The sequence below is a fragment of the Theobroma cacao genome, chromosome 6 (genome assembly GCF_053813885.1).
Source record: "Theobroma cacao isolate CCN51 chromosome 6, ASM5381388v1, whole genome shotgun sequence".
NCBI lineage: Eukaryota > Viridiplantae > Streptophyta > Magnoliopsida > Malvales > Malvaceae > Theobroma > Theobroma cacao.
Window position 1 is genome coordinate 17,744,275 of NC_142644.1, and position 17,251 is coordinate 17,761,525.

A 17,251-nucleotide genomic window follows, 5' to 3' on the forward strand; every position below is an offset into this window, starting at 1 on the left:
TTCCAACATAAAAAAAAAAAAAAAAAAAAAAACTAATTTAGTTGAGCTAGGCATATCAGACAACCCGCCTCGCCCCCCGCCCCCCCTTTCAAAGTCTTTTAATTGATTATTAAAATGATAAAATATTATTTTATGATTAAAATTTTAATATTTTTTTAAATATATTTTAGAATTAAAATTTAATGAAAGAATAAAATATTTATTCATGAAATGAGTTAATCGGGTTCAGTTGGGCGAAGCTCGAACTTAAAAGTTTTGTCCTAGCCCAATGCATATTAAAGCCTAGCTCAAGTTCAGGCCCGATTTCAGAACTCAATGATAAGCAGAAGTGAACATTTCGGCCTTTAACCTTAAACCCTTTGAGCTTCAAAAACTCCTCTTAAGCCATAAAATGACATCCACAGCGACCATGGAAGTCCTTCACAGATTCTCATTTCGTCTTTTACCGGTAACTCTCAGCCTGAACACCGCCAGATTAGCGCCGTTATATCTTTCCACCCAAATACCCTTTAATGGACCCGCATTTCCAAACCCAACCGCCCACTTCTCTTCCTGGAGGCCTTTCTCTTCGTCAGCAGTTGCCAAAGCGGGTTGGTTTCTGGGTCTTGGCGAGAAGAAGAAAACGAGCTTGCCTGAGATAGTTAAAGCGGGTGACCCCGTTTTGCACGAACCGGCCAGGGAGATTGACCCGGATGAAATTGGGTCGGAACTGATACAGAAGATAATTGATGATATGGTTCGGGTTATGAGGATGGCACCTGGTGTTGGTCTTGCTGCCCCTCAGATTGGAGTCCCTTTGAAAGTTAGTTTAGAAGTTCTCATTTAACAAGTTGTGACATATTTGATTATAATTGTTTAAGCTCTGTTTCTTTTTCTATTGGTTCAACTCTTAGGCTCTGTTTGATCAATGCTTTCGCTTGAATTTTGCTTTCAAACGAAATAAAAGATAAATTAGAAAAATATAAATGTAACCTTTCAAATAACAAAATGTGTAATTTTACTTCTATATAACAATAATTATTAAATTTTAGTCATTTATCTTTTTTAATTAATTAACAATTTTGTTTTCTATGATTGGCTTTTTACATTGCTGTAACAAAAGCAATTAGCTAAAGTAGCCTTACTTAATGGAATACTTGCTATCATATGCTATAGCTTTAAGTTAAACTATACCTCATCAAGCAATGCTTCATAAAAATGAAGTCAAGAATTTTACAAGGCTATAGCTTTGTTATAATATTTTGCAGATCATTGTGTTAGAGGATACAACAGAATATATTAGTTATGCGCCCAAGGAAGAGACTAAAGCACAGGATAGACACCCTTTTGATCTTCTGGTATGTTGATCTATATCGTTACGGAGAATATTTGATAATTGAAATGATATCTGTAGTGTTACGATTTAGCATTCAAGAGTTTTTCACTTTACTATTAAGATTTATTAGTTCTCATGAGTCAGGTTATCGTAAATCCGAAGCTTAAAAAGAAGAGCAATAGGACGGCATTGTTTTTTGAAGGTTGTTTGAGGTAAGATGCAAATAGTGAATTTCAATAGTCTGCATTTTTTTAGTAGTGCTTTTTCTGTTACTAATGCATAGTATCCCAATTCAGTTTACCATAGACATTTATTATGTTGTTCATTAAGTAAAACATTTAATTTCGTTAAGGGCATTTGGGTGGATAATATTTCTTAACTACCTAAGTGTGGAGCGAGGACTTTGGAGGCTTTGCTTCCTGCCCACCTCCCTTTTTTTTATTATTCATTCTATTAAGTTCTCAAAGCAAAAAGAATTTGCAAATTCCAGGATCATTTTAGTATAGAGCCAAAAAAGGGGATCATGTTACTATTAATTAAGGTCTTTAAGTGTGCTTGGATGACTTTGAATACATTGAACTTAAAAAAATGACATCATCAAGTTAGTAAAATGTCATTTCTTGAGGTCATACCATAAAGTTTATGGTACCATTTACTAATAAGGCCCATCTTCCTCAAGGTATCCATCTTGGATGAGGGGTTTTTACTGATTTTTGTGACGAAACTAATTGGTGTAATTCATTCATAAGGATATAATCTCCCAATGAAATGGTTCCAAGTTTATATGATCATTCTCAGAGAGGCAGCATAGGGGGGTCTTTTACTTGTATAAATGGGCAAACCCAGACAAATTCTAACTTAAAGAAGCACTACTCTTGACTGCTTGAGCTGGTATCTTGAACCATCATATATATTCAAAATCAAGGTTTAGGTCCTGCTTATTCTTGAGCTGAAAATAGAGAAGCTGTCTCCCAGGCAAATGGAACTGTTATGCAGTTCTGAATATGGACATTTCATGCCCACTGGAAAAGCACCAGAGGGGATTTTGAAATTATAACTATTCCAAAAAAATAGGAGTATTTAATTTCTCCTCACTGCCCTGTCCTTGCTTAAGGTGATTTAATAATTTTATTATAGATAGGAAAGTCAGTATCACAGACAGACAGTGTCAGTAGTGTGAAGGAACAAAGTTATTGTTAGTAATATAGACTGTTTGAAATGTGCTTTATTGGTTTCCTTGTAGACATCAAAATAGTTATCTAGTCAGATTACATAATTCTTTACCTGAATTTCATGTGCCAAAGTGAGCTGAATGTGAAATATGATAATACCAGTTTCTTCTTTATTGTATGCTCTCATGGGAGAAAACAATACCAAAACTATTTAATGCTTGGTGAACTCAGAATAGTTTTACTAATAGTATAAAAATTATTTATGGATGGTTACCTCTTTTGAATGAAGTTGACAAATTGTGAGGCACATAAAAGAGTTGGCTAAATTTTTTAAAATTTCTGTTAGAACCTTGACATGTTCCTTACAAAGCTTTGAATTATTTCTGGTTGTAATCTCATCTCCTTTACCTTACTGTGATTTTGCAGTGTTGAAGGATTCAGAGCAGTTGTGGAGCGACATCTTGATGTTGAGGTCACAGGTTTGGGTCGTGATGGCCAGCCTATCAAAGTAGATGCTTCAGGCTGGCAGGCACGTATTTTGCAGCATGAGTGTGATCATTTGGATGGAACACTCTATGTAGATAAGATGGTTCCAAGAACATTCAGAGCTGTTCAAAATTTGGACCTGCCTCTTGCTGAGGGGTGTCCAAAGCTTGGTGCCCGCTAACTCATTCTTTTGCATAGCAATCCAGTCCAAGGATGCACGAGAAATGACGTCTTGAAAGCTAGTTTCTAAGGCTTCAAAGTAATAGATTTTCTGTTTGGCAATGCATCGCAAATACAGTTGGCAGCATCAGAGGTCATCGTTCAAATCCTTCTTCGAATGAAATGCAGATTTTATTCTTTTTTGGGAATTTTAAAAATTTGGGTTTTGAGTTGTATATATACTGCGGAGTAATTCAAAGAAGTATCTGTTTAGCATGGAATGTTGTTTCTGCATTGGGTGTTGTTTGACTTTCTATGTGAAGTTCAGTTAAAATTCGCCTTCAAGGTGCTAAGCTTACACTTCAGACCTCCATGATGTAGCTTGATCAGAACTAATCATGTTATAATAATGGAGCCTTGGCCATTGTTTCTAGTGTGATAAACAAATTATCCTTCGCCCTGCAAAGCCAATATGTCATTGCAAGTGCTTTCTTCGGCACAATAAGGATTTCGAACTAAAATACTACTTACTTTGCCAAGTGATCCGACTTAAGAAAGTTGTCCACTTGTCTATAAACAATGTCAATTTCTTGAAACCAAATACAGATAAATATATACACAATTAATTTGGTGATGCACTTAATTGCCTACAACATGAAGGTTAATACACCTTCCAAAGTTCAGAAACTATTATACAACAATTTTCACACTTGGTGTGATAATAGATAAAATATACAATCACCCTAGTGAGGCAGCACAATTACCAACTTCTCTATGGTGCTCTCCACATAAATGACTTAGAAGAGGGAAAGAGTATTTTGCAAGATCTTAAGGGACTATGATTATGCTTTTTCTCGCCGGTAAATGCTTTTTTTTTGTATGACCCTGCATTATTCTTCTCCATTGCGGTAGCAGTAGTTTCTGATGAGCTGTCTTTTCTATCAGTGGGTTGTCAAGAGAAACTTGTTGAACATCCACAGTAGAGCTCCAGAGATTTTCTCGTTGCTGACTCAAATGTGGTTGAAAAAAAGTATTACGATCCACTCATAAGGAATCAACAGCCAAGCCAGAAGGAACTTTCTGCTTAATGAAGCCGTCAGTGCATGTTAGGCACGAATTGGGCTGCAGTAGACCTAAACTTGAGCCATAAGCTTCCCAACAAAAAGATTTAGCAATGCCCCCAGTGTATGACACAAGTTGAATATCTTCCAAATATAATCCTTCACACGGCAGGCTATCACTGCAAGCAAATCGTATTGTTTCCTCTGTAGCTGAAGTTCCCTTAATGTGGGCGAAGGATATGTTGTCCACTTTAACAGCCAGTGTCTGCATTCCATCAGATTAACAGTTGACACAATTATCATTGCATGAATCTAAGACCTTAAACCTCCATCATGAAAAATTCTTCTGTTAGTGTCATTCACAGATCAGGGTAACTGGCAATCAGTACTACCTAAGACTCTGTTTTAAAGTGTACCAGAATTACAACCAGGACTCACTTATTCTAGCGGCAGATTCGTGTTTAAGGCCAAAGAAGGCTAGGCACTCCTGTGGCCCAAGCAAATCTCCTACACCCGCTCTTCCATGCTATATACAATTCTTAAACAAGCTATTTGCTCACTCATTTCCTACTCCACCTCAACCCCACCAAAACAATAACAGAAAAGAGTAGGTCTGTTAGACATTTTACATATTTCAGTGATCTATTCTGTTGCTTCTATGTTTCAAATTCTTTTTTTCCAATAAAAACTAATTCAGAAGTTGAGGTTCAAGAAAAGTCACATATTTACCTTGTCTTTCATACTTATTTATACCTTTTTTCTTGATCATCTGGGTACAAAAGAAAATCAACTTTGGGAAAAACTCAATTAAGAGAAAAAAAAAATCTACAAATTGTAAAGTTTCTTTCCTAGCCATATGCATTATGAAATTCTTTGCTGGGATCAAGCATTACGAGGAATTCATACCTGGTTAGCACATGGCTGTGTAGAATCACAGTAATATTGATCAATTATAATTGGGTATGATACATTCTCCATCAATACATTCTGGAACTTAATATTGGCGGCATAACCACTACCTCCCTGGCAAAGATACAAGAAAACACGCATAAGCTCCCTACTCACTACTCCCATTTCACACACATTAACACAAGACAAAGACAATTAACAGAACTTGTGCTACCTGCCATGTTTTGATCCGCACCCCATTCTCAGTGTTGGAAATGAAAGCTCCATCAACAAGTACATCATGCACCTGTGCCCACGACTTTGATTTTCCCAAGCTTCCAATGCTAATGGGTGCACATTAGAGTTAATTAACATACTCATGCTACCCCTAAACCAGAGTGAAAAATGATTTTACCTTATACCATGGCCAGGCCCACAGACAATGTTTCTGATTTTGACACGGGAAGAATTGCTGACTATTGAAACGCAATCATCTCCTAAAAGAATATTTTGAGTATAAAATCAACATAAAAAACTACAATACATGAAATGGAGGAGCTAAAGTGTTGTATTTTACTTGATCACCAAGAAGAAGACAATATCCTAAAAAAATAATCTGATGGAATTGAGGGGCCAAATTTTACGCAGCTCATAAAGTTATTATGATTTTTGTTGTAATTATTTAACCTCCATTTTTTTGTTTTTACCACCAAAAGGGGTTACAAGCCACTTTTAAAGACTTCCCCAAGTCTGAAAAGCTCTCTTCCACTTATATCAGGTTTATTGCAATTGACAGCATTCAACTCAGAGTACACTTTTGTGGCATCCAACATGTCAAGCATGTTCAGGAGTCTGGAACTTAAAAGTTATATTTAACATGGAGTATTTTGATATTGCCACCATCAATAACAACCTCCCAATCCTATCCATTCCTTTATGTATGTAGGCATCACTGATGAATTCATGCACACTATTTGATTCTAGTTGCATAAAGTTCTCTGATTTTAGGATAGGAAATTTAGAATCTTAGACTGCACCAATTTGTAATTCTTTGACCTCTTCCACTCATTTCATCAACTAATGAAACAAATGTCTTTAACACTGGGGTGATGCATTGTGCTTCAAGGCACCCAAAATCTGGGTATCGGTATATTTTATTATAAAACACCAAAGCAAATGCAAAACTCATAGCTAAAAACCTTGATTAGAATGACAAGATTAAAGATTCATTTTGTTGAGAAATCGTACATTAAAGCCATATTATTTTCATGAAACTAAGATGTTAATATATTTGCTTTAAAGTGTTAAAGACTCATGATTCACCTAAGTACCAAAACAAGATTCATCTCATTTTCAAAGCTTAATAGTAAAGCCTAAAACACCAGTCCTTATAGAAGTCTGAACATAAACAAAGAAGAATTCAGTTGTTATTTCTAATTGAAGAGCTTATGATCATTCTTTTGAATATACAGATAAGCAATATAAGCAAAGTACCAAGATTAGTTACGTACCACACCCAGAGGCAAGAACAAATGAAACTGAGACTTCTACTTAATATCATAAGACAAACAGCATGTACTAATCTTTAACCTTATTGTGCCACTTGAGTTATTCTAAATATGATCATCTTATGGTAATTCATCAGTTCTCAAGACAGACACATCAGTAGCAAAAAACTTTATTCAAAATCACTTTGTTTTATGGTGTTTCACAAGCTGAAATCAACAAATATTAATGGCATTTCTACAAAATATATAGTCCAACTACTATTTCAAATTCATGCATTTAAAAGCTGTTGGAAAAAAATAAAAAATGGAAAAGGAAATAATTATTGTTGTCGGCAGAAAAATTTTACAGCTAAAGAGATTGCAGAACTAACCTGTTCTGACAATGCTATTCTTCACTTCAACACCACGGGATGCACTGATGTGGATGCCATCAGTATTGGGGCTAGCAGCAGGTGCTATCACTTTAAGATTGGATACTGTAACCCTTAGACAATTAGTAAATGCTATGTGCATCTGTTGACTGTTGACAACCATAAGATTGTGAACTTTCAGATTCTTGCACTTATGGAAAGTCAAAGCCTGCATTTCATTTGTTATACTGTATTAAACCTGAAAATATTAGGAGAACATAACATTCCCAGGGACAAGCTATCCAAAAAGAAGATATATGGAACTAACTATTATTTCTCAAATAAGAATGCAGGACGTACAGTTGGAGCATGCCGACATGGCTGCAACAAAAGATATGATCCATTTAAGGATAGGTCAGAGAAAAATACAGAAAGAAAAATAGATCAAAAAATTAAGTACACCAGTACATTTGTTTTCTTTCTTTTGCATGATCTAGCCCACCATTCCTGTCCCATCCCATTGATAGTCCCTCCCCCATCTACATGGAGGTGGTTCACCCCATGGAAGTACAGCCACTTGCGAGGATTCAAACCATCCCACACATCAGGATCTTCGGGAGCAACAATTGTACCGGAGATCTATTAAACACAACCCCAAGCAGTGATCAGAAGGGATGTCAACTACTAATATAAGGAAGAGAAAGACATATTACGCAAATGTTGGTTATAAATTTAAATGATCTCACTCTGTAGCTTACCATCAAAGTGACCTTTGATTCACAAGGCCCGCCAAGCTCAACAGGATGAATCAGATAAGTGTATCCAGCCGGTATTAAAATTCTTGTTCGTGCTGGGAAAGAACATGCCATCTTCCAGGCATTTTGAAAGGCCTAAAAGCATGAATATATTGTAATAGCAGAAAATAATTTTTTGTGTAACAAGTTGGTTGCATTTAACATCGAAGGCTTCGTAAATTTTTACATGAAAGGACACTTGGTCACTTCTAATATCAATGACTCTTATTAAATAAACCAGACTTCAGGAAGAAAAAGCAGATAAACATATTTTGAAGATTAAAAACATACAAATGGCTTCCTTTGGTAGAGCAGAACTTTGGAAAAATAAAACCATTGGCCTAAAACATCATAAATTGCTCTAGATAGAGTAAATCAGCTGATTTGATTATTCAAGACGTTCTCATGATTCAAAAATCGTAGCGTAAAAAGAACTAATTTCCACCTACATTATTACCAACCAGTGAATCATTTCATAAAACAAAGCCTGGAAGGATTTTTCCATCCACATTCATTCTCCAAACATTCTCAAATTATTCCACACTATAATAACCCTGTACTTGAATTCCTGACTATGATCCATAATTCTTCAACGACTAAAAGTTCCTATCAAGCGGGTAACCATTTAACTCATAATTACTCCTCACATGCATCACAAAATTACTTACTAATTAAAATACTCATCATTTCTACAACTGAAAAGAATATTAATGAAAACAAAAGGAAATGAAAATTGTTACTTTGGTGTCATTATGGTGAGCATCTCCTTTGGCACCGAAATCATGAACAGAAAGAACCCGTTTAGCTCTGGGTCTGGTTCTTGCTGACCCAGATCGTGGAAGCAGTAACCGTGAGTCAAAGTGAAAGCCTTCTGCATGTACTACAACATTGGAACACATCAATATGCAAATGAACACGGTAATGGTGCATGTTGAACATGAACCCAAGAATCCCAGGTTTTTCATGTTCTGTTAAGCGAACATGGAAAAAAGAAAAGAAAAGAAAGAATAACTGTTAATAATAATGAGGTTTGGTAAGAATCTAGGAAGCTTCAAAATATTAATCTTCGCGATTCTTTTTTCTTTTTTAATTGGAGTCCTTTTTTGTTTTGACGTGGCCTGTGTGGATAGGCAATGTAATCGGTGGGCTCGTGGATTTTGACCAAGGTGAACAAATATCGATTTAATTGAACTAATTGATGAAATTTTATTAATTCGGATCGGAAAGGTTGGTTAGGAAGTTTGATTAAATGGTCAATTCGGTTAAAAGATTTTGAAGTCAGGTTAACTAATTTTAAAAAATTTTCTTACATATATACACTGACACAGTTTTTTTATATCTATATCTAAATAAAAGGTTTAAATTTTATTATGAAAATTTTAAACAACAAAAAATATAAAATACAAGAATAAATAGCATAATCTAATTAATATTTCAAATATTATTTATTTATTTATTTATTTGTATATAAATATATAATCCATGTCTATATTCACATTTCCAATGTAAAAAAATTTAATTTATATAATATTTTTTTATTTATACGTTAATATCATTGCTATAATCATATAAAATTAAACCTAAAGCAAAATGTAATGAAAACTATACGAAAATTGTAAGTAATTAACACATTAATATATTAATATTGTTATAATGTGTGAGTCTAAGAATTTATTCGTTCGGCATAAAATGAGTCCCCATCATCTCTTTTTATTTAGGTTCAATGACTATCTAGATGAATCTATTTTGTTTAATGAAGTCTTAAGTTTAACTTAAATTTATTAAATAGAATAAGTTTCAATCTACGAAAATGACTGAATTTGAGAGTACAATTATGTGTCAGAAAAGTATCAACACCCTCACAATGCTCATTTAAATTGGTATCTAATTAATTATGCGCCATCTTTTAGCCATATTAAATTTAATATTTTTTGTTAATGTACATTTTTTTATATGTTGGGAACCATGAAAATTCAAAGAGGTAGAAAGAAAACATATTGTCGAAAATTGAGAATTTTTATGAAAACATTTTCTGAGTTTTCTCAATGTGCTATTATGATTATTAAATTTATAGTATATTATAAGGAAAATGGCTCTAGAGAGAGAAATAGAGGTTTTTTTTTTTTTTTTTTTGCAGGTAAAGGCATGGAAAAGAAGAAGCAGAAATGGACTTTCAATGGCAATGGTTTCAAAGTACAAGGATACATGGCCGGTCAAAGTTGGCACGATGGAAATCTTCATTGCACTTGGTTTTTGTGGATAATCTAAGGTGGGTGTTTCATGGGCAAAGATTAGAGAAGCTTTTGACTAGATTGGGTTAGTGGTGGATGTATTCGTACCAAGAGGTTCTCGCTAGTGTGTGATCAATTTTGCGTTTGTCAGGTTTAAAAAAGAGGAAAAGATGAGGTTAGCAATTCAACATGGTTTATAGCAAGAAAAAGATTGGTAGTTAAGAAAGCAATTGTTGAGAAGGATGGTAAAGTCTCCACAATTTGTGATCGACCAAGGCTAATTACAGGTAATTAGTGCTATTTTAAAGAGGTTTTAATGGGACAAAGGAAGAGTGCTACCATACCTATGAATTACAATCTACAAAAAAGGTTGAATAAGGTGACCAAGGATGAGTTAATAGACTACATTCCCAAATCTAACATGGCATGGTTGAAAAAGACCGTTATTGGGACCATACGTAATGGCATTAGCACAAGTCATGTGGAGCTAGGGCTTGTAGAGTTGGGTTTTATGGCTAAGGTAAGGATTGCTAGTGGTTTCACAGTTCTCATTACATTTAATAAACAAAGGGAGATGGAAAAAGCATTAGCAGGTTCCCCGAATCAACTCCAAAAATGGCTTAGTACGATAGTTCTATATGATTGTGATAAACAACAACAAAAATTTGAATGTTGGGTCTGTGTGGAAGAAATTCCAATCCATGCTTGGCATAAGAATTTGTTTCAAGCTTTACGAGATAAATGAGGTGAATGTATAAAGATATACTCAAAATCTTTGTTAATGAACCAATTTGGTTACAAGAGAATGTTGGTGAAAGTCTGTAGCTTAAAATAAATTCCAAGGTTTTCAACAAATAAGGTTGGTGAAAATCAATTCATAGTCCATGCAACTATCACTGAAGTGTCGTCTATTGTTGCAAGAGTTGATAATGAAAGGATGTCAGAACGTGAAAAGGGATCCAATCAAATATGGATGATGATCACAGAGGTAGAAGCTAGCTGGAATATGCAAAAAATCAAAGTGCAAATTCAAATTCTAGCAATGGTGAGTTGGAAGAGAATTTGAATTTGAACAATGATGTGTAAGGTGAGAAAAATATGGGTGATGGGAATTTGAATTCAAAGAAAGTCCAGCTCATTAAGAATTCCAAAGAAAATGGGACTTTGGACTCAAGTGATTTGTAGAAGCCGTCTGAATTTCAAGAAGCAATTTTGGTGGAACGGATATTTTCAAGACTTTCAAAAGAGTTAGAAAGGCTGGAGGATAGGGTTAAAAGTTGGGGTCACATTATAATTCAAACAGGGGTTTAATTTGTTGTCCAATTCAGATAATGTACGGTGACGTGGTGGAGGAAAGTGTTGGAAACACATGTTTTGATCAAGTGGAGTATGTGTCACAACCTGAGAATCCTTGCATGCTTCAAAATGTGATTAACGTGGTTTAGGGTTGCGTTAATACTGTTGGTCTCAAAAAAAGTGTTAAAGGGGGATGAATAGCACTTTCGAAATAACATGAAAATCCTTTCCAAGTTAAAAGCTAATTGAGGGAATTTGATAATGGAAGTTTAAAACTTGTTGAATGAGTGATTTAAGAGTTAAGAATAAAAGGAAAATAAAAGTAAGTAGACAAAGCAAAATGATTTATAATGGCTCGGTCCCCTTGAACTACATCAAGCTACATCCACTACCTTGATCTCCCAATCAAGGATTTTCAAACCAATTCACTAAAATCAATGAAATTCCCAAGCTTCCACTAAGCTTTTACAATGGCTTTTCGTAAGCTTAGCCACAACCTTTAACAATGGTTTTTTTGATGATCAACCAAAACCCAAAACTAACTTTTCTAAGGGTAAGTTAGAACCTACAATAACAACCAAGCTAACCCAATCTTGATCTACCTCTTAGAGTGTCTCTCACACTCTAATTAAATAAGAAATAGAGAAAAGATAAAGTACAATTGATCACTTAGCTGATCTAAGATATACAAAGTTAAACTCAAACATTTTTTCAAAGGCTGGGACTGAAATACAAGTGTAAAGAGAAAGTTTTTGGTCTTCTAAACTCAAAATCACTTTGGATGGCTTCTCTACATGATATTTTACTGTTAGTGAGACTTTAAATACTTGAAAAATCACTTCTGCTCGTTAAAGACAAAAACTAGCTATTTCTAGCCATTATTTTATCTTTTTGTGCTTAAATTCAAATGTGCAAATAGTGTTTCATTAACCGATTAAAGGCAAGCTTTAACCGGTTAAGCCTTCTTTGACTTGCACACTGTTTCTCTATGTTAACCAATTAACATAGTTTTAACTTATTAATAATTTTTTGTTTTCAAACACCTTCAAGCATGTTTTTGGCTACCCTCCTTTCAACTGATTAATGCTTCCTTTAATTGATTGAAACTTCTCTCCATTCATCCTTAACTGATAAAAATGGGCTCCAACCAATTAGAAGTCTTCAACTTTAAATATCTTGGCTTGGTGCCTTAGACGATCATCAATATTTTGAATTTGAATTTTGGAGCTTCTTAACATTTTAACTTTGACCTTTAACCAGTTAACCCCTTTCCTTTAGTTGATTAAAAGGCTTCTATTTTGCATCCAACACCCGTTTAACTGATTAAACCTTGTGTTAACCAATTAAGACCTTTCTATCAATCCTTAGTGTAGCGCCCAGCATTGCTTTAATTGATTAAGGATTTATGTTAATCGGTTATGACTAATATGTCTTCATTAAAACTCTTTCTTTTTTTGTTTGTTTAATCAATTAACCCATCTTGCAACTGAACAAGCATCTTGACTTGCTTTCAAATACCAAATATATTAATGAATTTAAGCTTTCTCTTGCACACTTAAATAATATAATTAGATACCAATGAATGAGAATGTCTTGTTATTATAAAAAACACATGAAGTCAACATTCTCTTTCTCTCTTATTTTTGATGATGAAAAAACACTCTTACATTAAGAGTGCAATGTCTATGGTCAATGTGAATGCTTTAAATCTATATGCATAATGAGTTACTCTCCTTAGTTAATGCATCTAGTTTTCTATAAAGATTTACAATAAATATTTATAATATCCACAGTAGTTAAACAAGATATACAATATCCACAATAGTTAAGCAAGATATATTAATATCCATAAAAACTAGCACATAATATTCAACAAAACGATGACTAAGCATCACACACATAAATTAAATATGAAGACCTATCAAATTCTATTTAACTTGGTCTTTCTTCTCTCCTTTTTTTGTCATTATTAAAAAGGATATTCAAAACTCTCCCTTAATGAGTGCATCTAGATTTCCTTTAATCTTTAAATTAGATTTTAATGAATGGGAATCATAAACACTCATACAACTAAGTCATACAAGTTTATAGATATAGCTCAATAACTTCAAAACTCAAGCTTGTAACTATGCAAGAATAAAAATATAAGAGTTAAATTATTTTAAGAACTTGTCAATTGTCACTCAAATAATGTTAAGAGTAAATTTGATAATTTTATTATAATCAAAACTATAATAATTTTAAAGCTAACAATCTCCATCTTTTTGATATGACAAAACTATGAGCATAATTTGCATTTGAAATTATTTTGAAATCTCCCCCTCAACATATGCATGAACTTAAATTTGCTCATAAACCTCCTCCTCCTTTTTGTTATATTAAAAGGTTAAGAAGTATGAGCATTAAACACTTAGGCTCAAGAAATAACGGTTAGGAAAAATCATCAAGAATATAAGCATTAAGACCATGAACATGTAACCGTAAAGCCACCAATTCATCATATATATGTACTTAATATCCTCAACTAAGTCATTAAGAAATATAACCATGAAATACATTCAAGTCTTAATTCATCAAGAGAATCATCAATAAGAATGCCACATGTGTGTGTATATATATATATATATCTACTAGCAAAATGTCGATATAACATTTATGAAGTTTAAGAAAGATAAGCATAAAGATGTTTAATAAGCACATAAGCCATACTTCAACTCTAATATCAAGTGTTAAAGTTCAATATGCCAATTAATAGATATAAATAAAATCTATCCTTTTATAAAAGCACAATATCAATTATGAGAGATGGAATCATTTTAAAACTCATTATATTAATTGGTAAAACATTAGTAATGACTTCCCTTATCATTCAGCATTCCAAGCATATCAACTTCAAGGCTTAAATGCATTTAAAAAAGATATAATCAATTTAAAGATCAAGTGAGAAATGACAATTCTATAGCTTGGTGCTAATTTTAAAGCTAGATACTAATTGAGAAAACTCAAGGGTTGATACCAATTATGCATTTTAGCATTCAAGTTTAAGTGAGAAGCAATATAAGGCACAATATCAATTCTGGTATTTAGAAAGATGTTATCGTACCGAAGAACACCAAACATTAAATTCTCACCAAACCTTGTTGTTGAAGATCTTAATTCCTTATGATATCAGTGACAATGATTGACTACCTCTCAAAAAATCATAAGCTCAACACAAATTGTTAGAGATCCTTAATAGATCAAATATTAAGAGAGAAATTATGAGCCTAGAATAAATGAGCATTCAAATGGATATTTAATTTATTTCTCTAATCCTCAAGTATTCATGGAATTAAAAGAGTATGAGCATTTGAATAGATATTTAACATATACATTAAATACTCATATTTTTAAGAAATATTTGCAAAGTAGTTCCTAGGTATGTCTAAAGTATCATTAGTCATCAAGCATCATTTTCAATTATCATCAAGTATTATCAATAATTAATCATCATCAAATATTCATTATTCATTCTCAATATCAACCAACCAAGCAATATCAATCAAGTATTTCCAGGAAATTCCCTAATTCATATATAAAAATAGCAACTCAAGGAGAAATTTGAAAAAAAAAATATCATCATTAAGCATTTTTAGTGAGTATTCTTCCAAATCATTTTTAAGCGGTCATTCATTCAAGTCATTTTAAAGCAAGCATTACAAGATGTATTCTCCAAATTATATATGAAATTATCAATGCAAGAAGAGCTTTCACAAAAGGCATATCATTATTAATGAAGCATGATCAAAGCATTTTGCACTCATTACAATCATGTAAGAGAATATTTTGATCAAGTAAGCACTAGCATGATTACAAAAAATAAAATGGCTATTTTCATTAATCATGATTTCAATTTTCACAGATACATAGACATATGCAAAAAAAATGCAAGCGTTAAACTTTAATGTGGTACATGATATTTCTCAATATTCTTCATAGTTCATGAGTGATACTAAATAAAAAAATTAAAAATAAAAGCACTCAACTCATGAATATGTTCATCCAAGCATCAATGAATACCAATTGTCAAGATTCAAAAAAGAGATTAGGCATTCATTACCAACAAAAGCTATAGGCCATATTCCATTTGACATGTCAAGCTGTTTATAATAACCTACAAGCTAAAGTTGGATGCACATAAAATCTTTAGATCATGTAAACATTAAGGCTTAATGAAGACATAGTTAATATTTAAATGCATATTCAAAATAAATTTCAACTATGTTAACTCACAATATATGTCATGGTCAAGATTGACAATTAAATTCATAATCAAATGCATAGCTCAAGTCAAGTTTTAGACTTCAAACTTTAAGGTCAAACAAAATGAAAAATCTTGTAAGCATGTATCTTGACCAATATAATAAATGAATCAAAATTTATTTTCTTAAAGTTCAACAAGTTCATCATGATCAATTTCATAAGTACAATCAAAGAATCAAATATCAAGTTTAATTAAAGTGCAATTGAAGCAATCAAGTTTAAATCATGGTAACAAAAGTTTGATGTTGTAGGACTATTAGGTGAAGTAGAGCTTGATGTACATCCGACCAAACACCTATAACAGTAATCTCATATGTTTTATTTTTATTTATTATAATGCGAATTAAGTTTATATATAAACAAAAAGAAACTTATAAAAATTTGACTATCAAACTTCATAGGAATAAATTATTCTATAATAAACAGATATTGGTTGAACTTCAATTATTAATTGAAAGTAAATAATATACATCAAATGATCAGGCAATTTGCTGAACAATTGGGAAACAATTTAAAGTACAGAAACACCATAATAAGAAAGTCATAAAATATAAACGTGAACTCCTTGAGAGCTTAATTGAAAATAAAACGTCAAGATTGATTTACAACAAAAATAAAACAGAGCCAATATTTTCTCAACAAATAACCAAGTATCAGATAGGGTAAATCCACTTTTAATATTAATTAAAAAATAATATTTTATTTGTTAATAATTTTAAAAATTTTAAAATATTTTTTTATTTTTATTATTTTGAAAATTTCTTAAAAATTAAAAATGGAAATAATTCTTTTTTTGAAAAAATAAAAAATTTAAAAAAATCAAAAGAGATTATTTGAAAAAAAATCTAAAAGTATAAAAGAAATATTTTTATTTTTTAAAATTTATTAAAAATTACAGAGAGGAAATCGTTTTTGTAAATTAAAAATATTATAAGCATAAAACAGAAAATCTTCTATTTTTTTCAAAAATGTTAATTATATATTTATTTTATGGATTTTCTAATCTTTTATAATTTCTTAAAAATAAAAATTATTTCTATTTTTTATCATTCTAGAATTTTTTAACAATGAAAAAAAATTAATTTTTTAGAATTTCTTAAAATAAAAATTTATTTTTATGTTTTTCAAAATTTATAGATTTTTTTTCAAAACTTTAAAATTATTTCTAATTTTTTTAAGTGATAAACTTGAAATTTTCAATTTTATTGATTGGTTTGTCTATTTTCTTATATGAATTGTAAATGTTATTCTTAACTAAATTTATTACTAATATATAAATTCATCAAAAAAATTATTATATTGATCTACTGTACGAGACTTCTTCTATGTGTTTGATAATTATTGAAAATATAAATTAAGAAGAGTAGGTTATATTTAAAAGTGATTTTTTATATTTTTTAAATAAAAAATAACAAAAATATGATTACATTATAATTTTACATTACGTGAATTTATTTCAAAATATATATTACAATATAATTTAATTAATCACATCACAAAAAATGTGAATTCATCTTTCTTATCAAATATTATAAGGTTATCGATTATACTATGTGAATTTAGCTATCCCATCTTGAATTTCATGGATGAGTCCGTTCATGAACTTGAAAGATATACGAAAATATAAAGATTATAACAAAAGTAACAATTTTAAGTGCCAGGGAACAAAAGACACAAGCAAAGATGTAT

The 17,251-nt window shown here is 31.8% G+C and overlaps 2 protein-coding genes across 4 annotated transcripts; one reads left to right on the plus strand and one right to left on the minus strand.

Annotated features, from left to right (window-relative positions):
• Window positions 1-313: 313 nt before the first annotated feature.
• Window positions 314-3,565, plus strand: PDF1A (peptide deformylase 1A). Of its 2 annotated transcripts, none has more exons than XM_088807615.1 (4): window positions 314-802; window positions 1,227-1,337; window positions 1,460-1,527; window positions 2,914-3,565. In XM_088807615.1, exons 1-4 carry the CDS (start codon window positions 392-394, stop codon window positions 3,152-3,154), a joined length of 831 nt encoding a protein of 276 aa, XP_088663741.1. In that variant the 5' UTR covers window positions 314-391; the 3' UTR covers window positions 3,155-3,565. The 2 variants fall into 2 exon arrangements, with proteins under 2 accessions (XP_088663741.1, XP_007023875.3); XM_007023813.3 differs by having other exon boundaries at window positions 317-802; window positions 1,248-1,337.
• A 55-nt stretch (window positions 3,566-3,620) lies between these two features.
• Window positions 3,621-8,772, minus strand: LOC18595735 (Pectin lyase-like superfamily protein). 2 transcript variants are annotated; one of them, XM_007023814.3, is made up of 9 exons: window positions 8,474-8,772; window positions 7,698-7,829; window positions 7,408-7,578; window positions 7,300-7,320; window positions 6,961-7,168; window positions 5,497-5,578; window positions 5,317-5,425; window positions 5,100-5,216; window positions 3,621-4,458 (listed from the first exon to the last, which is right to left on the minus strand). In XM_007023814.3, exons 1-9 carry the CDS (start codon window positions 8,696-8,698, stop codon window positions 4,177-4,179), a joined length of 1,347 nt encoding a protein of 448 aa, XP_007023876.3. In that variant the 5' UTR covers window positions 8,699-8,772; the 3' UTR covers window positions 3,621-4,176. The 2 variants fall into 2 exon arrangements, with proteins under 2 accessions (XP_007023876.3, XP_017979261.2); XM_018123772.2 differs by lacking the exon at window positions 7,300-7,320.
• Between the last annotated feature and the right edge of the window lie 8,479 nt (window positions 8,773-17,251).